The following is a 25,380-nucleotide window of genomic DNA, read 5'->3' as shown; positions in this document are numbered from 1 at the left end:
GGGTTTTTTTAAGTCCTCTCCTAACATGGGGCTGGAGCTCACAAGCCTGAGATCAAGAGTTGCAGGCTCTCCCAGCTGAGCGCCCCTAGAACAAAAATAATTTTAACAGATATACCTCATACTCAGTGTTTATCATATGTGGTCTTTTTTGTCGTACTTTCCACCTGACACTTTTTCTCAGAATGTTGTTCCCCTATGTGCATGAGTGTTTTAGCTGTTCCTGAAGAAAAAGAATAGTCTTGTCAACTCATTTGGCACTTTAGTTTGTAAAAATATCCAAAGAAATTTTGTGTTAACTTTTAGAGTGTCACATTCTGCCATATGGGAGTAAGTAGGTGAGGCATGGGGAGAAAATTTATTCTTTCTATGGTTCCAAATATTTGTCTGTGCCTGTTACTAGTAGAACATAGATGTCTAATTCTAAAACTAATTAACAAGAGTCTTTTCTTTGTGGCACTGATAGAATGAAAGCAATAAGAGCAGCTTTGACAAAATGATTGAAGCCATTAAAGAAAGCAAGAACGGCAAGAAGATTGGAGTGTTCAGCAAAGACAAGTTCCCTGGAGAGTTCATGAAGAACTGGAACGACTGCCTCAACAAAGAGGGCTTTGACAAAGTGAGAACACTCCCAGAAACATGCAGATTAGGAGTTGCGAAGATAGAAGTGTGACAGCTTTCCATAACAGATAGTGCAAAGAATATGTTCTGGGAAAAGTATATATTCCTTCAGATTTCCATTTTCCATTCTGTTTTGCTGAGCAGTAAGCCATTTTGACTTTCCTGTCAGGAATGGCCCATTTGGAAGATAGTTTAGCTCTTGCAGGGGGAAACAGAAACCTCTCTCTCTCTCTCTCTCTCTCTCTCTCTCTCTCTCTCTCTCTCTTTTTTTTTGTTAAATATTTATTTTGGGAGAGCATTGAGGCACAAGCAGGGGAGAGGGAGAGAGAATCCCAAGCAGGCTCCTCACTTTCCTTACAGAGCCTCATGCAGGGATTAAACTCACAAACCACAAGATCATGACCTGAGCCGCAATCAAGAGTCAGACTCTTAACTGACTGAGCCACCCAGGTGCCCCCAGAAAAATCTCTTATCCAGAAAAAATACATTTTTTTCCCCTCCCTGCTCTCCTGCCTGTCTTCCTCTTCTGCCTTTATAAGATCCTCTAGAGAGGAGCGTTTACATTTACATTTAAATGGTATATTAGTTCAGTGCCTTTTAGAATACACACAGTGACCTGGTAATGAGCTATTTTAAATGTTTATTCAATCCAAGAAAAGAGTATTTTTATATTCCGTAAACTACTGATGAATGGTGTGCTAAATAACCAGGTAACTTCACTGATGATACATTGGGAGAGATGCATTTATTTAGCAGTTCTGTATTTACCTGTTAGAAATTCTTATCACTTTGACTGCAGATAGATATCAGTGCGGTTGTGGCTTATACCATTGCTGTAAAGGAGGATGGGGAGCTCAACCTAATGAAGAAAGCAGCTAGCATCACCTCTGAGGTCTTCAACAAATTCTTCAAGGAAAGAGTCATGGAAATAGTTGATGCAGATGAGGTAAATGGAGAGGGGAAAGTCTGTACTATTTTAATGAAGCAGAAGTAAGTCCCTACCGTGCAGTGTTTTTTGCTGCATGTTTGGCTTCCTTTGCAATTAGGCCTTTGATACAGAAGTTGCTGGTGTGTAATTTTGCCAGTTCTCTTTCAAAATAACTATAAACCTGCGCTGGTTTCCTGATGTTACCCAGTATTTTACTTGAGAATTCCTTGCATAGCTATGAATTTCACAATATTCTCAAAATCTGCTTTGCAGGTATACCAGTATATTACCTGACACATAAGCCATTTCATAAGGCTTATATAACATCCTCAGTGATGTCAGGATATGTGTTGTCCTCAAATAATGTCCAAAAATTCAACACTTTTAGACTCTTTGCCACCCTCTGGTGAATATTGTTAACTATTTTATTTCTTTATGCTTACAGAAAGTTCGACACAGCAAACTGGCTGAGTCTGTGGAAAAGGCCATTGAAGAGAAAAAATACCTTGCTGGGGCAGACCCTTCTACTGTGGAGATGTGTTACCCTCCTATCATTCAGAGTGGTGGCAACTATAATCTCAAGTTCAGTGTGGTGAGGTAAGTATGAGAACTTCAGATTATAACAATCAGAGCATTTCAGCTTTCGGCCTGTTTTTTTCTTGGACTCATTTTGGAATTCAGAAAAGTTTAGTCTCTATGCCCTACGTGGAGCTCAAACTCACAGCTGAGAGATCAAGACTCAGACACTCCACCAACTGAGCCAGCCAGGCACCCCTGCATATTTTTATCTTATTTCATGTTGGTACTCCCTTTTACTTGAGCATTTATTTCATTTTGCTTTTCCAGATGATTAAAAATACCAAGAGGGCCACCTGGGTGGCTCAGTCGGTTAAGCGTCCGACTTGAGCTCAGGTCATGAGCTCACAGTTCATGTGTTCGAGCCCCACGTTGGGCTCCGTCCTGACAGGTCAGAGCCTGGAGCCTGCTTCAGATTCTGTATCTCCCTCTCTGCTCCCCCACCCCCATTCATGCTCTTTCAAAAATGAATAAATGTTTAAAAAAATTGTTTTAAATATCAAGAAAAATGTAAAACATGTTGAGAAAAACCATTAAGGTATTATGAGATATGCCATAATGTAATTCCCCTTCTGAGTTTTTTCTTTGAATGAAAGGAAAACGTGTTAAGTTAGTTAGTTATGAGAGAGCGAGCGAGCACATGCATGTGTGAGAGCAGGGAAGGGTCAGAGAGAGAGACAGAGTCAGAGAATCCAAGCAGGCTCCAGGCTCTTAGCTGTCAGCACAGAGCTCAGCGCGAGGCTCGATTCCATGAACTATGAGATCATGACCTGAGCCAAAGTCGGCCCTGATCCAGCTGAGCCACCCAGGTGCCTGTAATTTTTAAAAATATATGAAGAATGCTGTTTTTCCTGGTCAGGCTGAAGGAACTAATTCATAATGCATAGTACAGTTCATAGTGGCTGGTGGAAAAGTGATGGCTTACCCTTGAGCTTTAAAACTATAATGAATAGAATTTGGTATATTTTTTTGTCTATTTAGGAAACGACAAGTAAGCTTCTCACTGAATTTTTATCCTGTGAGCTTCAGTCAGTAATTTTACCTCTTTATAAGCTAATCTGTTTTTTAAAAAGAGTGTAGGTCCTTCTTCAGCTATGGGATATAACAGGGAAAGGTGATTATAGATGTTTTATGCCAGTGCTACTAAGGACTTTGCTAGTTTGCATAATGAAATGCTTTCTTCTTTTGGTCTCTAGTGACAAGAATCACATGCATTTTGGGGCCATCACTTGTGCCATGGGTATTCGCTTCAAATCTTACTGCTCCAACCTTGTTCGCACTTTGATGGTTGACCCTTCTCAGGAAGTTCAAGAAAATTACAACTTTTTGCTCCAGCTTCAAGAGGAACTGCTAAAGGAATTAAGACATGGTGAGGTGCCTTAGAAAAGATTCGGAAATGAAGTAAACTAAAGTGTCTCTAGTGTTTATGTGCATTTATATCCCTGAGGCGTTTATACTAAAAATAGAATTCGATTTTACTAGCTTTGAATCACCCTAGCATTTCACTCTTTAGTCTTTTAGCATGAGTGGTTGTTGTGGTTTTACATTGGTGTTTGCAGAAAACTTCTGTGGCCAGTTAGGCCTCTGCATCCAAATCTTCATAAAATATCTGGCCTTGTTACTTTTCTTTGGTTCTGAGAACTAGTATCTCTAGCAACAGAATGCGTATTGTTAATTCTACATTGAACGGATACAAGGAATCTTAGTCTAAGGGCAAAGCTAATAGCAACTCTGCTAAGCAAGCAATTGCATACCTCGGAAGGAAACAAAGTGCTTGACACCACACCTCTTTTGTCTTGAGACTCTACACTCCTAGTTGGCGAAATGGGACTTCAAGTTTTCTACTCTATAAGCCCACCCATGTGCCCATAGCTTCTAGATACAATTCCTCTGTGTTACCTCAAGTCGATCTTGAGAAATCCTATTGGAAGTAATAGTCCCAGGTAGTTTGATGAGGATAAGGACCCCTTTGAGTCCACCATATCTAGACTCTTCTGGCTTGAAGACTGTGTTCATACTATAGATCATGAAACATTAAGGCCAGAGTCCTTTTTTTTTTTAATTTTTTTTCAAAAAATTTTTTTAATGTTTATTTTTGAGAGAGACACAGAGCGTGGGTAGGGGAGGGGCAGAGAGAGATGGAAACACAGAATCAGAAGCAGGCTCCAGGTTCTGAGCTGTCAGCACAGAGCCTGACATGGGGCTCGAACTCACGAACCATGAGATCATGACGTGAGCTGCAGTCAGACATTTAATCAACTCAGCCACCCAGGTGCCCCTTTTTTTTTAATTTTTAAAAAGTTTATTTTTTTAATTTAAATTCAAGTTAACATACAGCGTAATAACAATTTCAGGAATAGAATTTAGAGATTTATCACTTACGTGTAACACCCAGTGCTCATCCCAACAGGTGCCCCTCCTTAATGCCCATTTAGCCCATTCCCCACCCAGCTCTCCTCCAGCAAACCTCAGTTTATTCTCTGTATTTAAGAGTCTCTTATGGTTTGTCTCCCTCAAGGCCAGAGTCTTTGTAATAGTAATTCACCCATTCAGTAGTCCTATTTTTCAAAATGTATGATAACTTGAATTATTACGCCATTTATCAACTCAAATTACTTCACTGAGACCTGGCATCCCATAGTCCTCTTGCGTCATTGATTCTCAAACAGTGTAACTAAGAGTGACTAGGTGAGTTGTTTATTTAAAAATGCAGAATTCTAAGCCCTACCACTCCTGCAGCTTCATTTCTTAGTTCACACTTTGAGAAACTCTGCTTTAGGGAACTTAACAGGTGAAAAAAATGTTGATGGAAACGTAGTGGTCATAGGGGCGCCTGGGTGACTCAGTCGGTTAAGCATCTGACTTTGGCTCGGGTCACGATCTCACAGTTTGCGAGTTCAAGCCCTGCATCGGGCTCTGTGCTGACAGCTCAGAGCCTGGAGTCTGCTTCGGATTCCGTGTCTCCCTCTCTCACTGCCCCTCCCCTGCTTGCTCTTGTGCACTCTCTTTCTCTCTCTCTCTCTCTCTCTCAGAGATAAAGACGTTAAAGAAAAATTTTTTTTTAACTTGTGGTCATTTTTGTTTTTTGGTGTTTTTCTCCACCTAAAAGATACTATAATGTTTCCTTTCTGTCTTGTCATTAGGTGTGAAGATATGTGACGTGTATAATGCTGTCATGGATGTGGTTAAAAAGCAGAAGCCAGAGTTGCTGAACAAAATTACCAAAAATCTAGGGTGAGATGTGGTGAAGTTCATTGTCACTCTGAGATAGTTTTCATGACTGGCCGTGGTCAGGCAAAATATTCTTAGATCAATTCACCCAACATTTATGGACTCTTAAACTTACGGTCCAAACACATAGTGTTATCAGAGAATGTGGGAATGATTTCATTTCTACTTCCTGGGAAGAGGTGGAGATTTTTGCAGACCAATGTAGTAGATGCCAATAGACCTTCTAGGCTTAAATTACTAGTGTTAGGAGTCGTTACTTACTGTATGTCCTCTTTTAGAACACTTCAGCTCACATTTGCAAATGAAATACTCCTGAGATATCCTACAATTAATTTTTTTTTCAATTTTTATTTAATCCAGTATTTCTCCAATGTATTTGACCATTCATCACCTAGAAATACTCAACATCTTATAGAACCAAAGACATTTTGGAAGACAAAGGCTCTGGGCAGTTTCCTTAGATGGAAACTAGTCTGGGATATATAGTTTCTTTCTGGAATTTTCTGATGGACAAGAGGAAATACATTGGCCTGTACCAAGTCTTGGCCCAGGTGACTTAATCCTAGTTACCAACAGTCCACAAAAAATCACCTTGCTTGGGGCACCTGAGTGGCTTAGTCAAGCTGATTCTTGATTTCGGCTCAGGTCATGATCCCAGGGTCGTGGGATCAAGTTCCACATCTGGCTCTGTGCTGAGTGTAGAACCATGTTCTAAGATTCTCTTCTCCCTCTTTCTCTTTCTCCCACCCTCCCCCCTCTTTGCCCCTCCACTTGTGCTCGCTTTCTAACTCCTAAATATAAAAAAAAGTTTTTAATTTTTATTAATTGCTGTGCTTAATCCACTTACTATGGTCTTGGTAATATTCCCCTTAACAGTCTACTAAGTTGTTTATAGGAAAACTGGTAGAATATTGAAATTTAAATATGGTGTATAAGCTAAAATAAAGAAGGCTTGATATGATAAATGTTACACAAGGTACTTAATGAGGAAATCTGTTTCAACATATTATTAGCCCAAAGACTGTCCTCGAATCCTCTTCCTTAACTGACTGATCAGCAGGGCCAATCACTCAACATACTTATCTGCCTTATCCTGAAAATTGAAATAGAATATATTGTACTTGACCCATGTTAGAGATCTTTTAGCCTATTGCTGAAATTTCTCTTCATTTCCTTTTTAGGTTTGGAATGGGAATTGAATTCCGTGAAGGCTCTTTAGTAATTAATAGTAAAAATCAGTACAAACTAAAGAAAGGTGAGTTTTACAGGCGTGCAGTAGGAAAATACTTTTTTGAATAATTTCCTTTAGCTTCATCTTCCCCATTTTCTGTGTAAAATCTACACTTCTCCATTCTCTCACGGTTATAGACTGATCCTGTTTGCTGTTTTAGGGATGGTTTTCAGCATCAATTTGGGATTCTCAGACCTTACTAACAAGGAAGGGAAGAAACCAGAAGAGAAAACCTATGCTCTGTTCATTGGTGACACAGTGCTTGTGGATGAGGTGTGTATTCTTCTTTGACCTTTGATTGTTCATGAACTAACATTGAAAATACATTTTATATTCTTTGGAGTTTTTTTCTTAAAGGTGTTTGTTAGGGGCACCTGGGTCAGTTAAGCGTCCGATGCTTGATTTCGGCTCAGGTCCTGATCTTACAGTTCGTGGGATTGTGCCCCTCAGTGGTCTCTGTGCTGATAGCACAGAGTCTGCTTGGGGTTGTCTCTGTCTCTGCCCCTCCCCCACATGCTTGGGCGTGCACTCTCTCAAACTTTTTTTTTTTTTATTTTAAGTGTTAAATGCTAGCTGAAGGGAGAGGTCCATGTGACAGTGACCCAATACAGCTAGGAATAGAGATTGTCATCCAAATACAGAGAATAATTTATTAAAAATTTTTTTTAATGTTTATTTTTGACAGAGACAGAGCATGAGTGGGGGAGGGGCAGAGAGAGAGGAAGACACAGAATGCAAAGCAGGCTCCAGGCTCTGAGCTGTCAGCACAGAGCCTGACGCAGGGCACAAACTCATAGACCGCAAGATCATGACCTGAGCCCAAAGTCAGACACTTAATCAACCAAGCCACCTAGGCACCCTCCTTTTTTGTTGTTGTTGTTTTTTACATTTATTTACTTTTGAGAGACAGAGTGTGAGCAGGGGAGGGGCAGAGAGAGAGGGAGACACAGAATCAGAAGCAGGCTCCAGCCTCCGAGCTGTCAGCAGAGAGCCTGACGTGGGGCTCAAACCCACAAACTGTGAGATCATGACCTGAGCCGAAGTCGGACGTTTAACTGACTGAGCCACCCAGGTGCCCCACAAATACAGAGAATAATTTAAACCACACAGTTCAACTTGTGACTTAAACCTGGATAATGATAATATTGGGAATTGATTCTTTTTTTAAATTTTTTTAACAGCTTTATTGAGTTACAGTTTACATACCATGCAGTTCACCTGCTGAAAGTGTTTAATTTAGTGATTTTTAGTATATTCTCAGCAATCAGCACCACAGTCTAATTTTAGAACATTTTTATCACCTCAGAAAGAAACCGTGTACCCTAGCAGTCACTCCTCATTTTCCCCCCAAGCTCCCCAAACCTAGTCGACAACTAAACCACTGGTTCTGGGCAGTTGTGGTCTTTTATAATTCTTTTTTTTCACTTAGCAGAACTGATCCTTAATGTTCATAATAGCAAATACTTCTGAGTTCTTATTATGTTAGCACTTTTATGCATTAATACACTGAATTATGATACCCTGTGAAGTAGATACTTTGTCCTCAGATAAACTGGGGCACAGAAGTAGAAGTTGCCACATATCACCACTAGAAAGTGATTGAGGCAAAGGGCACCTGGGTGGCTCAGTGAGTATCTCTTATTTCGGCTCAAGTCATGATCTCCCAGTTTGTGGGATCGAGCCCCATGTCGGGCTCTGCACTGACAGTACGGAGTTTGCTTGGGATTCTCTCTCCCCCTTTCTCTCTGCCCTTTCCCTACTCGGGTGCACTTGCACTCTCTTTCTCAAATAAATTTTTTTTTTTAATTTTTTTTTTTTCTTTCAACGTTTATTTATTTTGGGACAGAGAGAGACAGAGCATGAACGGGGGAGGGGCAGAGAGAGAGGGAGACACAGAATCGGAAACAGGCTCCAGGCTCCGAGCCATCAGCCCAGAGCCCGACGCGGGGCTCGAACTCCCGGACCGCGAGATCGTGACCTGGCTGAAGTCGGACGCTTAACCGACTGCGCCACCCAGGCGCCCTTTTTTAAAAAAAAAGGGAAGTGGGGCGCCTGGGTGGCGCAGTCGGTTAAGCGTCCGACTTCAGCCAGGTCACGATCTCGCGGTCCGGGAGTTCGAGCCCCGCGTCGGGCTCTGGGCTGATGGCTCGGAGCCTGGAGCCTGTTTCCGATTCTGTGTCTCCCTCTCTCTCTGCCCCTCCCCCGTTCATGCTCTGTCTCTCTCTGTCCCCCCCAAAAAAAAAAAATAAATAAAAACGTTGGAAAAAAAAAAATTAAAGAATAAAATAAAAATTAAAAAAAAGGGAAGAAAAAAAAAAGAAAAGAGGTTAGAGTGGGAGAGAGCCAAAGCATAAGAGACTCTTAAAAACTGAGAACAAACTGAGGGTTGATGGGGGACGGGAGGGAGGGGAGGGTGGGTGATGGGTATTGAGGAGGGTACCTTTTGGGATGAGCACTGGGTGTTGTATGGAAACCAATTTGACAATAAACTTCATATATTGAACATAAAAAAAAAGAAAGAAAATAAACATTAAAAAAAACAAAACAAGAAAGTGATTGAGGAAGGTTTCACATCAAGCCTGTATTCGTAATCATTATCCCAGTGTTGCCTCCTAAATTATAGTTCCTTTGAGGTTGGGAGGATAAAATCTGTATGCGTTGTCAGAGATTTTAGTATCCACAAGTTTCGAAGCATTGGCCAACTGTATACGAGGCTAGAAAGTGAAAGTGCTTTATTTAAATGCTCTTGTAAATGTCTCTGACTTCTTCCTTTTATTCCAGGATGGCCCAGCTACTGTCCTCACTTCCGTGAAGAAAAAAGTGAAGAATGTGGGGATTTTTCTAAAGGTAGGAAGAAGAAAAGCAAGTGGTGTAGGAAGTTTGGTAACGTGAAAAGGCTAAAGTAATAACTGGCTAAAAAGGTTAAAACTGGAATTGCTGATTCTCATTTTTCCCCCATAGAATGAGGATGAAGAGGAGGAGGAGGAGGAGAAAGATGAGGCCGAGGACCTGTTGGGAAGAGGTTCTCGGGCAGCACTGCTTACTGAAAGAACACGAGTGAGTTTGTTGTTTTAATCCACATTGACTCTCTCTCTGTCCTCTGGCTCCCGTCTGGAGCACGTCTGTAAGACTGGCAGTTCTGCTGACTTGGGTGTGTCCTCTAGAACGAGATGACCGCAGAAGAGAAGCGGAGAGCGCATCAAAAGGAACTGGCAGCTCAACTCAACGAGGAAGCAAAGAGGCGACTGACTGAACAGAAAGGAGAGCAACAGATTCAAAAGTAAGAGTTTGTGTTGGGCAACGAGGTTGTCTTAGGTTTGTATTTGATTGGTAGAAATTCCTCAAAAAATGTTTTTATCCCCACTCCAGAGCTCGCAAATCTAACGTGTCCTATAAAAACCCATCTTTGATGCCTAAGGAACCACATATTCGGGAAATGAAGATCTATATCGACAAGAAGTACGAGACCGTGATAATGCCTGTGTTCGGTATCGCGACACCTTTTCACATTGCCACAATCAAGGTATGAGCATCGAGTCAGGATCCATCCAGACTGCTTCTGAAACTATGAGTTGTGCTTTCCATAGATTGTTTTTCCGATTCCTCTACCCTCTGCTCATTCTCCACCCTTCTCACTTTGCTGACTCCCCCTCTCCTTGTCTCCTGCTATTCTCCTTCTTTTCCATTTTGCACTTGGTTAGAATGTTCAGTGATCTCCTAGTCTAGAAATATAATTTGCATTAAGCCTTTGCCTTATTTTGTTTTACTTTCTGTTATAGGGAGAGAGCATGAGTTGGGGGAGGGTTGGAGAGAGAATGAATCCATAGCAGGCTCCATGCTGAGCGTGGAGCCCGACTTGGGGCTCAATCCCACCACCCTGGAATCATGACCTGAGGCAAAATCAAGAGTCGGACGCTCAACTGACTGAGCCACCCAAGCACCCCCACCCCGCCCCCCGCATTAAACATTTTTAGCATGTTTTTGGACATGTGGTTCAGGGTACTCTGAGAAGCCAGTGATTCATTTGGAAGCACACATCTTTTTTTTTTTTTTTTTTTTTTCAACGTTTATTTATTTTTGGGACAGAGAGAGACAGAGCATGAACGGGGGAGGGGCAGAGAGAGAGGGAGACACAGCATCGGAAACAGGCTCCAGGCTCTGAGCCATCAGCCCAGAGCCCGACGCGGGGCTCGAACTCACGGACCGCGAGATCGTGACCTGGCTGAAGTCGGACGCTTAACCGACTGCGCCACCCAGGCGCCCCAGCACACATCTTGTCATACAAAAAAAATAAGCTAGGTGAAGGTAAAAAAAAATTAGACCTAGGTGAAGGTTTATAGGCTAGGTTTAGCAGTCAGCTCGTAACTCCTAACTTAATTTTAATGTCTCTAAGTACTAACCTTTACTTTGGAAAGAAACTTGTTTATTTTGTTAATGCTTTCCTTTTCTTTGAGCAGAATATAAGCATGTCCGTGGAAGGAGATTATACTTACTTGCGAATCAACTTCTATTGCCCAGGCAGTGCTCTTGGCAGGAATGAGGGCAACATCTTTCCTAACCCAGAAGCCACTTTTGTCAAGGAAATGTGAGTCCCCGGGAAAACAACCATCCCCCATCCCTGCTGGTTGGAGTGGTACTCTCAGGAACATCTCATTGTGCTTTGTACGGTTTTGATGATGGAACCCAGTTTAGAATCCTCATGAATATATGTTAAACTGATTACACCTGTTTTGCAGTAGAATCATAAATAAGGAAATGTGTGCCTCATTGGAGTCTGTTCCTTCATGGTGTGGAATGGGATAATTGGCTATGCCAGATTTGAAAAATAAGTGTGATTTCCCACCCAGTGGATTAGCCATTTATAACATGCTCTATTTAAGAGAGAAGAAAGAGGGATGTTTTTCAGCTTTCCAGACACTGTCTTACCATTTACTGGTATCTTTATCTTCTGAAAGACATTTAAGTCCGTTAAAAATACAGTGAAGAGTGCAGTTTACCTGACCTGATAAAGATACTTCTGTAAGTTCTGGCTTCTCCTTTTTCACAGCACATACCGAGCTTCAAATATGAAGGCACCTGGAGAACAGACTGTACCAGCCTTGAACCTCCAGAATGCTTTCCGAATTATAAAAGAAGTACAGAAGCGTTATAAGACCCGGGAAGCAGAAGAGAAGGAGAAGGAGGTGAGCCTGGACACCAACAGAGTACCGTTGCGCAAAAGGATACGTGTGGGTTTGGAGGGGACACACAGTTACGTGAGGATTCACAGTAATTCTCGTTCTACTTAGGGCATTGTGAAACAAGACTCCCTAGTGATCAATCTAAACCGGAGCAATCCCAAACTGAAAGATCTATACATTCGCCCAAACATTGCCCAGAAGAGGATGCAGGGTTCCCTGGAGGCCCACGTCAATGGTATGAATGATCTCTCGTGTGTCTGGGCTTTGTCTCTGGGGCACATTTGTAGGAATGACAGATGGATAATCCGTATGTGAGGGAGCTGCTGGAAAGAATCTATATATATTGCTGTACGGGCACAAGGAAGGGAAAGAAGCTCTGTGTGGTTTGCGGCATTTTCTGTGACTCGGTTCCAATCAGCCAGAAAAGACGCAATGTCTTCTGGCCTCACCTCATGCGGCTTGATGCTTAGCTGCTTCCTTTGTTTTCCCCCAGGTTTCCGTTTCACATCTGTTCGAGGAGACAAAGTGGATATTCTGTATAATAACATCAAGCATGCTTTGTTTCAGCCATGTGATGGAGAAATGATTATTGTCTTGCACTTTCACCTCAAGGTACGCTTTTTGATTTACAAGCTGTCAGATCTTGGGCAAGATCTTTCTGTTACTCTTTTTCTTTTAAAATAGTGACGAATAGGGACACCTGGGTGGCTCAGTTGATTAAGCGTCCAACTCTTGATTTCGGATCAGATCATGATCTCACGGTTAGCCTGCTTGGGATGCGCTCTCTCCCTCTCCCTGTTGTGCACGCGCACACACTCTCTCTCAAAATATATAAACTTTAAATTAATAAATAAATGATGAATGATATCACCTATCACAAAAGGTAAAGGGGGTTGAATGAGATAATGTTTATAAAGTCCACAGTGTCTAAAATCTAGAAGGTGCTAATAAGCATGTATGTTCCTTTGGTGTGCTCTATAGTAACCACCAAAACCTAAGGTTTTCTCTAGATTCCTGTCTCTGAAATAGAAAAATGTTTCTTTAGACAGTTTATTTTCGGCAAAGTCTCCCAAGTTCATTCTAATAAATAGGAATACTTTAAAAAAATGTGTACGCTCTCACATTCCCAAATGTCATGACGACACCAGGGACAGTTTGACTACTTTTACATAGATGCTGTGGTTTCCAGGGTAGATACTATTTATACTTCACATTGTTTTGTTGTGGTCTTGCCTCTTTGTTGTGTAGCCTGAGTTTTCTGACTGCTTTCTCGTTTTTTCCACTCCGTGCCCCCAGAATGCCATCATGTTCGGGAAGAAGCGGCACACGGATGTGCAATTCTACACAGAAGTGGGAGAGATCACCACGGACTTGGGGAAACATCAGCATATGCACGACCGAGATGATCTCTATGCTGAGCAGGTCTGTGAGATTGAGGATTTTATTTGCAGGGTATTGAGGTAGCTTGTGGTTCAGATCTGAGTTCAGTAGTTATATTTTGTAAATAACCCCCGCATCTTTCTGCAGAACAACTCAAGTATGCACGGGGATGGTATAGTGCAGTGGCTTATGGGGCAGACTTGAGTTGCAGACTCAGCTCTGCAGTTAATGGTGTAGTGGGCTGGGTTAAACTCTTCGTACTGGCGTCACAGGAATGAGAATTAAGGACCACAAAAGTACTTCAGGCTTTTTGAATGGATGTACGAGTGAAGTGATAACTGTAGCTAATTAGTTTTTTTTCCTTCTACAGATGGAACGAGAAATGAGGCATAAACTGAAAACAGCGTTTAAAAATTTCATTGAGAAAGTAGAGGCTCTGACTAAGGAGGAACTGGAATTCGAAGTGCCTTTTAGGGACTTGGGGTAACATATCTCTTCTTTTTGACCTGAAGTGTCATCTGCCTATTAGAAAAATTGGTCATTCTTCCTTTGTGATAATTTAACATCACAGATCGCGTCCTTTTTCCTTTGATTGAAAAACCTTTGAGACATCCATTCCCTCTTGAACATTTTTAGGCTGGGGTGAGTGGCTCAGACTGAGAGGCTTCCCCTGTAATTGACTCCAGTGAGTATGCTGGAGCTGGGTTTGGAATGGGAAAAGGCAAGAAGTGTATTGTGGCAGCACGTTTCTCTTGAGTGGGCCCAGTCCCTGTGAGCCTTTCTCTTACTCTCTTTCAGATTTAATGGAGCTCCTTACAGGAGTACCTGCCTCCTTCAGCCCACTAGTAGTGCGCTTGTAAACGCTACAGAGTGGGTGAGTATTTCTTCCCTTTTAGTAAGAAAATTGTTAGAGAAAAGAAAGGGTAGGTGTTTTGAAAACTAGGTCTTTACTATTTCTGAAGATTTTCTTAGACACGACTTACTGAACAAATGATTCTTTAAGTAGTTTTTTAAATAGTTTCTTCAGTTTCTTTAAATTTATTCTCCTTGAGGAAAGATTTTGATCTTGCAAATCCTTATACTGAGACTTGTCAGTACATTGCATTGCTTTTAGTCTTCCCGAAAAGCAGTAGTGATTTTTAGGCCCTGAAAGTATTTGAAAATGCTCGTGCTTTAGGGGACTTATGTGATAGTGATCTCATTTCTCCCTGACAGCCACCTTTTGTGGTGACCTTGGATGAAGTGGAGCTGATTCACTTCGAGCGGGTTCAGTTTCACCTGAAGAACTTTGATATGGTGATAGTCTACAAGGACTACAGCAAGAAAGTGACAATGATCAACGCCATTCCGGTAGCCTCCCTAGACCCCATCAAGGAATGGCTCAAGTAAGTCAGTCTGCCAGCACTCTCCCATTTACCCATTTACCCCTTGATCCCTCGATTACAGAATACAAGCATGGTATGTTGTATATAAAATCTGCTGGTGGACTTAAGGGAGAAACTGCCGTTGGGGAGTTATAGCCCAGGACTTAGAAATTTGGCATCTGTTAGATAGAGTTATTAACTTCTTCCTGAAATTCCAACAGTAGTTGATGAATATTTACACATACAAAATCAAAAAAAAGTCATCTTTGACTCTCCTTGATAGGTGTATAAAAATCTGAATACATGTATAATCAGTTAGTTATAAAAAGGGGATATCTTACTAGTTCTTTTACTTTTACTGAAAGATAATTTTTTCAATTTATTTTTTAAGTTTATTTATTTATTTATTTGAGAGAGAGACAGTGCGAATAGGGGAAGGGTAGAGAGAGAGAATCCCCAGCAAGCTCCGCACTGTCAGCATAGAGCCTGACGCAGGGCTCGAACTCCTGAAACTGAGACCTGAGCCGAAACCAAGAGTCGGATGCTTAACCAGCTGAGCCACTCAGATGCCCCATAAGATAAAACTTCTTGAATTTTAGCCTTTTATGTCAGCTATAAAAGAATTTCTCACAGGAGTACCAAAACTCCAGTAAACAGGGAGATGTTATACTCTAGGTAAAGGGTGAAGCTTGGGTAGTGGTGAGTATAATTTGCTCTGCGCTCCACACACCCCTGCCTATTACCAGTGAAGGAGAAGTGCTGAGATGTGACTCTCCTCTTAAGAGGTGGGTTGAGAGAACTTAGAAATAAATTGTGAGAAAGATACAAATTTATGGTTTTCCTGAGGATTTTCTTAAGACATAGGCAGACAGGTGATAACAGTATCCCAAATATGTGTTGTAAAGGTGACTTTTTTTTATTCTTTTCACATTTTTATTTAATTTCTAGTTAATTAACATACAGTGCAGTATTGGTGTCAGAATTCAGTGATTCATCACTTATATTCAACACCCAGTGCTCATCCCATCAAGTGCCCTCCTTAGAGCCCATCACCCATCTAGCCCATCCCTTACTCACCTCCCTCCATCAACCCTCTGTTTGTTCTCTAAGAGTCTTTTATGGATTGTTTCCCTCCTCCATTCGTTCATCTGTTTTGTTTCTTAAACTCTACATTAGTGAAATTACATGGTATTTGTCTTTCTCTGACTTACTTTGCTTAACATAGTACACTCTAGCTCTATCCATGTCGTTGCAAAATGGCAAGATTTTATCCTTTTTGATGGCTGAGTGATACTCCGTGTGTGTGTGTGTGTGTGTGTGTGTGTGTGTGTGTGTGTGTGTACACATATGCATCTTGATTTCTTCATCAGTCAGTGGACATTTGGGCTCTCTCCATAGTTTGGCTGTTGTTGATAATGCTGTTGTAAACGTCTGGGTGCATGTACGCATTTGAATCTTATTCTTGTAGCCTTTGAGTAAATACCTAATAGTGTAATTGTTGGATTGTAGAGTACTTCTATTTTTAACTTTCTGAGGAACCTCCATTGTGTTCTCCAGACTGGCTGCACCAGTTTGCATTCCCACCAACAGTGTAAGAGGGTTCTCCTTTCTCTGCATCCTCACCAACATCTGTTTCCTGTGTTGTTAAGTTTCGCCATTCAGACAGATGTGAGGTGGTATCTCATCATGATTTTGATTTGTATTTCCTTGATGAGTGATGTTGAGCATCTTTTCATGTGTCTTTTGGCCATCTGGATGTCATCTTTGGAAAAGTGTCTATTTATGTCCTCTGCCCATTTCTTAATGTATTTTTTTAAAAATCAGTTTTATTAAGGCAAAACTTACATGTAATAAAATTCACCAATTTAAGTATATGGTCTGATGAGTTCTAATAAATGTGTACAGTCGCGAATCTACCATCATAATCAGGATGTAGAACGTTTCTTCACTCCTAAAAGTTCTTCATACACTTTTATGTAAGTCAGTCCCCTCCCTGTAATCCTATCCCTGGTTTCTATCACTATGTGGTTTGTGTCTTCTAGAATTTCATGTAAATGGAATCATAAGTATCTTGGTACCTTGCATCTTTCACTTAGCATAATGCTTTTGAAATTTATCCAAGTTGTTGAGTGCATCAGTAGTGTATTCTTTTCTGTTACTGAGGAGTGTTCCAATGCATGGATATTCCATACTTCATTTACCTTAATAGAAATGTTAATTGTTTCCACTTGGAGGTTCTTGGGAATAGCTGCTATAAACATTACATACAGGTCTTTGTGTAAACGTTAAGTTTTCATTTCTTCAGTAGATGACCTAAGTGTGGCACTGCTGGGTCGCATGGTTTGTGGTAAAGTCTCTACATTTAACCTTGTAAGAAACTATCAAATCATTTTCTGGAAAACCTGCAGTACCTGAGAATTGTAATTGCTGTGCATCTTAACACTTGGCTTTGTCGGTCTTTTTATTTTTTTTTACTTTTTTCAGAGTGCATACATGAGGAAGGGGCAGAGGGCTTAAGAGAGAGAGAATCGTAAGCAGGCTCCACACCCAGCTCAGTGCCCGATGCGGGGTTTGATCTCACAATTGTGGGATCTTGACCTGAGCCGAAATCAAGAGTTGGTTTCTCAACCGACTGAACCATCCAGGCTCCCCTTGTCTCTTTTTAATGTTGGCCATTATAGTAGCTGTGGAGTGCTGTCTCATTGTGACTTCAGTTTGCATTTCCATGATGACTGATGATGTTGAGCTTATGTGTCATTCTGTATCCTAGAGGAAGTCTCTTCATATTTTTGTCCATGTTAAAAAGCAGATTGTTTGTCTGAGTTGTCAGAATTCTTTAGACTGGTTATAAATCCTTCATCAAATATAGGTTTTGCATATGTTTTCTTGCAGTAGATTCTATGCCTTTTCATTTCTCAAGTATCTTAAAGACTAGAAGTGTAAAATTCTCATGAGGTCTGTTTGATCTATTTTTTTCTTTTGTAATTTGCGCTTTTTAGATCTTGTTTAATAAATTGACTAACCCGAAATCATAAAAATTTTCTGATTTCTTCCAGAGTTTTATAGATTTAGTTCTTACATTTAGGTCTGTGATCCATTTTGAGTTAATTTTTTACTGTAGCATAAGGGTCAAGATTCGTATTTTGCCCAAATATAGCCAATTACTCTAGTATCATTTGTGAAGAGATTACCCCATAGTTACTGAATTATCCTGGCATCTTGTTTAAAAAAAAAAAAAGCCATCAACCATTTGGAGAGGGTGTAGTTTTGGATGCTATTCTGTTGCATTGGCCTATGTGTGTCCTTATATCGCTGAAACAATTATTATAGCTTTATACAAAGTAAGTCTTAAAATCATGTAGCGTAAGTCTTCTGATTTTGTTCCTTTTCAGAATTGGCTATTGTACATAAAGGTTAGAATCTTCTTGTGTCTGTCAGCAAACTGGTCTTTTTAATCTAAGTTATCAACTTTCATATTTATACAATTTATAATGGTGTCCCCTTTTATTCCTGATAGTGATAATTTGTTTCCTCTTTTTCTTGGTCAGTCTGCCTAGTGGTTTAATTCTATTGATTTTTTTTTCATCATTATGAAATGTCCTTCCTTATACCTGATAATAGTCCTTGTTTCAAAAATCAGCTTGGTACGATATTCTTACGGACTTCGAGCTTTATTTTGGTTAGTGCTTACATAACATGTCTTTTTTTCTGTTCTTAACTTACTTTATGTTTAAAGGGCCTTACCTGAAGACAATATATATTTGGGTCTCACTTTTTTAAATCTGTTTTGAGAATTTTTACTTTTAATTGGATTGGTGAAAACAGACCGTTTGCATTTAATGCTAACTATCAATATGGTTGGGTTTAAATCTACCATCTTGCTATTTGTTTTCCTCTATGTTCTCTGTTGCTTTCCTCCTTTTTATGCCTTATTTTGGATTTATTTTAATTTTTGAGAGAGAGAGAGCTCAAGATGGGGGGAAGGGGCAGAGAAAGAGGGAGACACAGAATCCGAAACAGGCTCCAGGCTCCACGCTTGTCAGCACAGAGCCCCACATGGGGCTCAAACTCAGGAACCGTGAAATCATGACCTGAGCCAAAGTCAGATGCTAAACCGACTGAGCCACCCAGGCACCCTTGGATTAATTGTATGATTGTGTATTAAGTTTATGATGGGTTGGTTGGTTTGTTTGGTAATCTCTACACCCAGTATGGGGCTCCACCTCAGGACCCTGAGATCATCAAGAGTCACATGCCCTTCCAACTCAGCCAGGCGCCCCCAGGCAGTTACCTCTTAATTTACAAAATGAGAACCAAAAGTCTTGGATATTTGCTCACATATGTACATTCCTGGTGCTCTTCATTCCATGGTGTGGTTCCAACCTTCTAACTCCTTTAATTTTCCTTTGCCTCATAAACCTCCTCCTTTAGCATTTGAGATGCAGGCTTTCTGGTGACAAATTCTCCCAGCTTTTTTCTTAAGTCTTTATTTCCCTTTCACTTCAGAAAGATGTTTTTCCTGACTGTAGATAGAATTGTCTTTTTTTAATACTTATATGATGTTGCTCCATTGTTTTCTGGCTTACTGGGTGTCTGCTGTCATCTTTGTGCCTCTGAACAGACTGACGTTTTTGTTTTGTATTTCTGTCATCGGTTTCTAGCATTTTATTATCTGCTTTATTGTGGGTGGTTTTGTTTTTTTAATGATTATTCTGTTTGGTGTGCATTGGGCTTCTTAGATCATCACATCCCCAAATGTTCTGGCCGTTATTCTTCAAATATTTTTGCTCTTTCCTCAATCCCCATCCCCCCCACCCACCCCCGTTTTTGTTTTTGTTTTTTTCTGAGACTAATTACACAAATTTCATATCTTCACTTTTCAGCATCTTCAAGTTTCTGTCTTCTTAAACATTTGGATCATGTTTATAATAGCTTTTTTTTAACGTCATTATCTGATACTTCCATCTACCATCTTTGTATTTTCTGGGTCTATTTCTATTGTTTGATTTTTTTCTTCTGCCCTTTTGCATGTCTGGTAATTTGTGATCGGCTGCCAAACATTGTGACTACACATTTTGGGGTGCTAGGTTTTATTTTTACTTTCAAATTTATTTATTTATGTATGTATGTATGTATGTATGTATTTATTTATTTTGAGAGAGCGTGCACGAGCAGGGGAGGGGCAGAAGAGAGTCCCAAGCAGGTTTTGTGCTGTCAGTGCAGAGTCTGGTGCAGGGCTCAAACCCACAAACCATGAGATCGTGACCTGAGCCAAAACCAAGAGTCAGACACTCAGCCGACTGAGCCATCCAGGTACCCCAATTTTTTTTTTTTTTTTAATTATTCATTTTGAGAGAGAGTGAGTGAATCCCAAACAGGCTCCACACATAGTGCAGAGCCCAGCATGAGGCTCCACCTCACGACCAGGAGATCATGACCTGAGCAAAATCAAGAGTCAGACACTTAACCAACTGAGCCACCCAGGCACGCTGGGTGCTAGGCTTTACGATTTTTTTCTAGACTTCATTCAATGATATAGTTAAGTGAGTTGGATACCACTTCATCTTTCAGGACTTGTTCTCAAATGTCATTAGTGCTGGTTCAGAACAGCTTTTAATCTAGGACTAATCTGCCCACCGCTGAGGCAGTACTCTTCTAAGCACTCTGATTCCCTGTGTGTTTTAAGGTCTTTCTGTTAAAGCTGGTAGGACCAGGAACTATTTCCAATTTGGTATGAGATCTGGGAATTGTGTGGTCAACTGCTTTCCAGTGCTTCTTTGCTGAGCTCCGGTTAATTTCCTCTCATGTATGTGCAGATCAGTTCTTGGCCACAGACTGAAAGGGATCCCTCTGCAAATCTCCAGCGCTTTTTCTGTCATTCTCTTCTCCGGTACTCTCAGCTTCAAAAATTCTAGCTGTATCAGCATCTCCAAATACTTCTCTTTCTCTCAGGTTCTGATTGGGTTCCCCTCCCTACATAGCAGCCTGGGAACTGCCTCCAGGCAGAAAACTAGGGCAGTTATAAAACAAAACCCTGTGTGTTTCCTCCTTTTGGTGACTATAGTCCTCTGCTTCTTTTTTTTTTTTTTTTTTTTTGAAAGGTTTATTTATTTTTAAGAGACAGAAACAGATCACAAATGGGGGAGGTACAGAGAGAGGAGGAGACACAGAATCTCAAGCAGGCCCCAGGCTCTGAGCCGTCAGCACAGAGCCCAATTCAAGGCTTGAACTCACAAAGCGCAAGATCATGATCTGAGCCAAAGTTGGATGCTTAACCAACTGAGCCACCCACGTGCCCCAGTCCTATGTTTCTTTTTATCCAGTGTTTGAAAGCTGTTTTATATTTTGTTTGGTTTTCTAGTAATTTAAATTGGAAAGGTAAATCTAGTTCTTGTTACTCCATCCATCATGGCCAGATGTGCAAGTTACAGTGTATATGATGAGGCCTATAATGGATTTGTGGCAGTGGTTCTCAGGTTTTGTGAGGCTTTCTTCTAGTGATGCCCACTACTGTCGTTTCTTTTTGGGGTTTTTTGGTTTTGGTTTTTTGTTTTTTTCATTTCTCTCTTCCTTCCCACCCACTTGAATTGATTGAGCTTTCCTCAACAGAAGTGGACAAAAAGAAAGTCATTTGAGGGGTACCTCGGTGGCTCAGTCAGTTAAGCATCTAACTTTGGCTCAGGTCACGATCTCACCCTTCATTAGTTCAGTGTCTGTGTTGGGCTCTGCACTGACAGCTCAGAGCTTGGACCCTGCTTCAGATTCTGTGTCTCTCTCACTGCCTCTCCCCTTCTCTTTCTCAAACATTTAAAAAAAGAAAGTAAGTTACTTGCACATTTTCTTAGCACTTTAGGTACTAAACAAGAAACTTACTCCTACCTTCGAATATACCTTGCATCAAATGAACAATACATAAGAAAGCAGTGGAGGGAAAGCTAGGGCCAGCTGCCTTTTCTTAACTGCAGTCATATGTGCGATCAGAGCCGAAAAGTAAGAAGCGCAGAAGTGGTTATAAGTTGAGACTACTTGCAAATAAGGGTGGAATCAGGGGAAAGCATAGGTGAGGAGGAAAGGCCAAAAGGAGGAACAGGGAAATTGGCGCTTAAGAAAGAAAATGGGAAACTGGGAGAGGCTGACCTTTGTGGAGGGACAAAGCTTGCTTCGGTCGGAATGCTGCTCTGTCATGAGGGCTGGTCTCTGGGAGACATATCAGCCATTTGGGTCTATTCTGGTGGCCCAATACAGAGAATGTCTGCTCTTCAGAGATACTAATGAGCAAGAGGACACAGTGCATTCTCGGAAAATACGGAGGATTGACTTTGACTCATGTCCTGTCTCTTAGTTCCTGTGACCTAAAGTACACAGAAGGAGTACAGTCCCTCAACTGGACTAAAATCATGAAGACCATTGTTGATGACCCTGAGGGCTTCTTCGAACAAGGTGGCTGGTCTTTCCTAGAACCTGAGGGTGAGGTGCGTGAGTGTGGGGTTTCTTTTCCGGTACACAGTGTTGCCCATTACCATCAGGCTGCTAGGAAATGCTACAGAAGTAGTACGTACGGGACCAGATCAAATGGGAGCTTAGTATTACTGTGCTGTTCTCCTAGTTAGTTTTACAGGTAGCTGATAAATTAATTGGAGACTGGTAGCCACTGAGATTTCTTTGAAATTGCAAAATTGTTCTTTTAAGGAGACTCTTAGTATTGGGAAAAAATTCTTTAGGGCATTTTGAGTTCTTTGTTTTTTTGACTGAAGTATAATTAACATACAGTGTAATAATAGTTTCAGGTGTAAGTTTAGGGCATTTTGCAAAAATTGTTTTCTAAAAAATGATTCTCCCACCTCTGCATAATGCATTATTTCTGTGAGTATCTCTGGTTAATTTTCCTGGGTGAGGAAGGATGAAGTGAATTTTTAAGAAATACAAACTAGATATTTAGTAATCGCACCTTACTAGTAATTATAAATTAGTCCTATTTATCTTTGGGTCACTCAGGTTTTTTGGGTTTTTTTTTCATGTAATACGGAAATAATGCTGGGGTGCTAGGTGGGTTGAATTAATTAGGTTAATAAAGTGAAGGTCAAAAAAAGAACCGAGTAAATAGTATTATGCTCTCCAACTGTAACTCACCAGGGGAGTGATGCTGAGGAAGGGGATTCAGAGTCTGAAATCGAAGATGAGACTTTCAATCCTTCAGAAGACGACTATGAAGAGGAGGAGGAGGATAGTGATGAAGATTATTCATCAGAAGCTGAAGAATCAGGTTAGTCTCTATAGGGAAAATGTTTCATGGCTTTCTAATCTATCATTTCTGGACCCCATAAAGGAGGGAAGAATTCTGTCGTTCCATTCCTGTCTAATGACTAATTAATGACTTAATTTTATTCCAGACTATTCCAAGGAATCATTGGGCAGTGAAGAAGAGAGTGGAAAGGATTGGGATGAACTGGAGGAAGAAGCCCGAAAAGGTAAACTTTGTTATTTTTGAAGCACAAATTTCTAATGGATTTTAGTATTTTGAGATTTTTTTTGGCCTAAGAAGAGTACCAAAAGAACACTGTGAAACTGATGGGGAACTATAGCTCCAAGTTCATCAGCCAGACAAGCAAATGAGTTCTGGAATGTGTCCATACCCTCCAAGTGACGTGACTCTGTCATTCTTCATCTGCTCACAGCCACAGTGGGTCTGTAGCTATGATAGCCACATAGTCTTGGAAGAATTAGGCTATTCAGTTTCCAAGTGTAAGTCCTATAATAGTCAAACTTTCTGGGCCTCTTCCAGGTTAGGAAGGTTTTTGTAATAGTGGTTTAGTTACTCTGAAACGAAATGCTAGATAGCAGTTAAAGGTGAAAGGAGAACACTATCTACTGGACCCCAAGCATCGGGATCCGTACTTTGCATAGGCTACCTTATTTAATCCTAGAACAATTTTCTGTTGTGTAAATAACATAAACCAAGGCTCAGGAAAGTTAAGTACTTGCCTGAGATCACACAACTAATACGTGACTGAGATTAAAACATACTTGACTCCAGAGGACATTCCCTGTGTTACTTCATGCTATTAAGTACTGTTAGGTACCAAAGTTACCCTGTAGCTAACTAGTAATGCCTCTTTTCTCCTGTTCAGCGGACCGTGAAAGTCGTTACGAGGAAGAAGAAGAACAGAGTCGAAGTATGAGCCGGAAGAGGAAGGCATCTGTGCACAGCTCAGGCCGTGGCTCTAACCGTGGTTCCAGACACAGCTCTGCACCCCCCAAGAAAAAGAGGAAGTAACTTCTGAACTCTGGTCCTCAGCTCCATTCTTTATCCAGCCAACCCCTACAAATTTTACATGACATAGAAACTGTATTTTTCCTTTTTTTTTTTTTTTTTTTCCTTTTGAAGTTTTGCCATTTGTGTTTATGGGTTTAGGGGGCCATTTGTGTGGACCAATCTACTCGGGGAATTCCAGGCCCACCAGGACACGTGCCAGTGGCCCCATCCAGATGGCAAGGGAGGAGGTGTTCTTGAAGAAGGGCAGAGGCTTCCGCTGTTGATAAATACCGTTTCATTCCTCTCTCTTCCTGTCACCTTCCGCCAGGACATCGATGGCTTCTGACATCTTACTCTTTGATGTCTCAAAGCTGTGTTTCCAAGACATTGGTACGAGGTGACCCCTAACTACCTGTACCATGGTTCTTGACCAGCAGATTCAGTCCTCCATCCTGCCCCACTGCCATGACCTTCCTCACATCTCTTTTAAGTTCCATCTTTGCAGTGCTCAAGAAAAGGTTCTTGGAATTTGCGATAGTTGTGATAAACCATACAACTTGAGCTAGTGAGGGCAGATCGGGCCGGTACCTCCGCCTGAGTTTTCCTGCCTGTTTGCCTCATGCCGATAGAGGTGTTTCTGCCGCCTTTGAAGACAAGAAGCAGGGACACCCCCTGGCTCGGTTTCATCCTCCTTACAAATTCACACAGGGTACAATGGTAGAAGCAAAGTCACCACTGGTCCTTTTCTGATGTGTCTGAGGAAGAATGGTCGTCCCTCACAACACTGCTTCTAGTGAACTCTAGGAGGAGGCTCAGAGGAATCAACATTTAGATCTGGAAGGGGCAGGTCATGCCTTGGGCCTAGAATACCCTGATGAGAAAAGAGAAGAGGAAGGGAGGCCACGTCTACAACACAGCCTCTCGTCACTGCTGCTCCTTATTTTTACTTGTCTTGCATTGTCCTGTATTTATCACAGTTTCTGTCGAACAGCTTTTTAAGTATTTGGGGAGTTTATCTTGCCACCCTCCCCCTCCCGGTTCTCTGTACCCACCTGTCCCGCTGCAGTTCCTCCTGTGTTCTGTGACCTTAAGAGAAGAGGGGGGGGAGGGGTCTCGGATTTTGTTTGTTTGTTTTTTTTCTCCTTAGCAGTAGGACTTGATATTTTCAATTTTGGAAGAACTAAAAGATAAATAAACTGTGGTTTTTTTTGTTGTTGTTTTGTTTTTGTAAAGTCACCTTTTGTGACCGTCCTTTCGCAGTTCCTGAGGGCAGGTCCTCTTCTCACCCGTCAGAGCACTAAGACCTTGGAGAATAATGCCTTTATCCAGTGAGGGTCACAAAAAGTAACTTGGTTCTAAGCTTTCGTCATTAGGTAGAAAGACCAGACATCACAGTAAACCAAATTCACGGCATAGCAAGTTACTTTATAAGAGACTTTTTACTGCGGTTCCCTCAGAGAGTTTAGAACGGAATAGTACTTGCTCCATCACGAAAGTGTAACTTCTGTCATCTCCTTGTAAATGGCGTCGAGGGCGGCGGCAGCTTGAAGGGACACCTTCAGCCTTCCTATCCGGGTGGCCTGATCTTCAGGGCTGACAACTGTTGGGAAAAGAAAAGG

General features: G+C 41.2%; 2 protein-coding genes across 2 annotated transcripts in view; one reads left to right on the top strand and one right to left on the bottom strand.

Annotated features, from left to right (window-relative positions):
* The window catches only part of SUPT16H (SPT16 homolog, facilitates chromatin remodeling subunit), a 40,208-nt gene extending 15,410 nt beyond the window's left edge, over window positions 1-24,798 (top strand). Inside the window, exons 4-26 of the mRNA XM_030318648.2 lie at window positions 464-616; window positions 1,418-1,564; window positions 1,992-2,143; window positions 3,319-3,491; window positions 5,266-5,356; window positions 6,535-6,608; window positions 6,745-6,857; window positions 9,366-9,431; window positions 9,546-9,641; window positions 9,749-9,864; window positions 9,954-10,107; window positions 11,042-11,169; window positions 11,632-11,767; window positions 11,873-11,999; window positions 12,258-12,376; window positions 13,061-13,186; window positions 13,515-13,627; window positions 13,943-14,018; window positions 14,360-14,529; window positions 21,851-21,980; window positions 22,642-22,771; window positions 22,899-22,976; window positions 23,637-24,798. Coding sequence (XP_030174508.1) covers window positions 464-616; window positions 1,418-1,564; window positions 1,992-2,143; window positions 3,319-3,491; window positions 5,266-5,356; window positions 6,535-6,608; window positions 6,745-6,857; window positions 9,366-9,431; window positions 9,546-9,641; window positions 9,749-9,864; window positions 9,954-10,107; window positions 11,042-11,169; window positions 11,632-11,767; window positions 11,873-11,999; window positions 12,258-12,376; window positions 13,061-13,186; window positions 13,515-13,627; window positions 13,943-14,018; window positions 14,360-14,529; window positions 21,851-21,980; window positions 22,642-22,771; window positions 22,899-22,976; window positions 23,637-23,782 — 2,814 coding nt within the window. The 3' untranslated portion in view covers window positions 23,783-24,798. The remainder of the gene's footprint in view (window positions 1-463; window positions 617-1,417; window positions 1,565-1,991; window positions 2,144-3,318; window positions 3,492-5,265; window positions 5,357-6,534; window positions 6,609-6,744; window positions 6,858-9,365; window positions 9,432-9,545; window positions 9,642-9,748; window positions 9,865-9,953; window positions 10,108-11,041; window positions 11,170-11,631; window positions 11,768-11,872; window positions 12,000-12,257; window positions 12,377-13,060; window positions 13,187-13,514; window positions 13,628-13,942; window positions 14,019-14,359; window positions 14,530-21,850; window positions 21,981-22,641; window positions 22,772-22,898; window positions 22,977-23,636) is intronic.
* Window positions 24,799-25,208: 410 nt separating this feature from the next.
* Window positions 25,209-25,380, bottom strand: part of RPGRIP1 (RPGR interacting protein 1) — a 50,254-nt gene continuing 50,082 nt past the window's right edge. The window contains 1 exon segment of the mRNA XM_032593675.1: window positions 25,209-25,361. Coding sequence (XP_032449566.1) covers window positions 25,249-25,361 — 113 coding nt within the window. The 3' untranslated portion in view covers window positions 25,209-25,248.

Source organism: Lynx canadensis, chromosome B3, assembly GCF_007474595.2.
Source record: "Lynx canadensis isolate LIC74 chromosome B3, mLynCan4.pri.v2, whole genome shotgun sequence".
NCBI classification, from domain to species: domain Eukaryota; kingdom Metazoa; phylum Chordata; class Mammalia; order Carnivora; family Felidae; genus Lynx; species Lynx canadensis.
The sequence above is the reverse complement of the archived record's forward strand: the minus strand, read 5'-3'. Positions and strand labels throughout refer to the sequence as shown.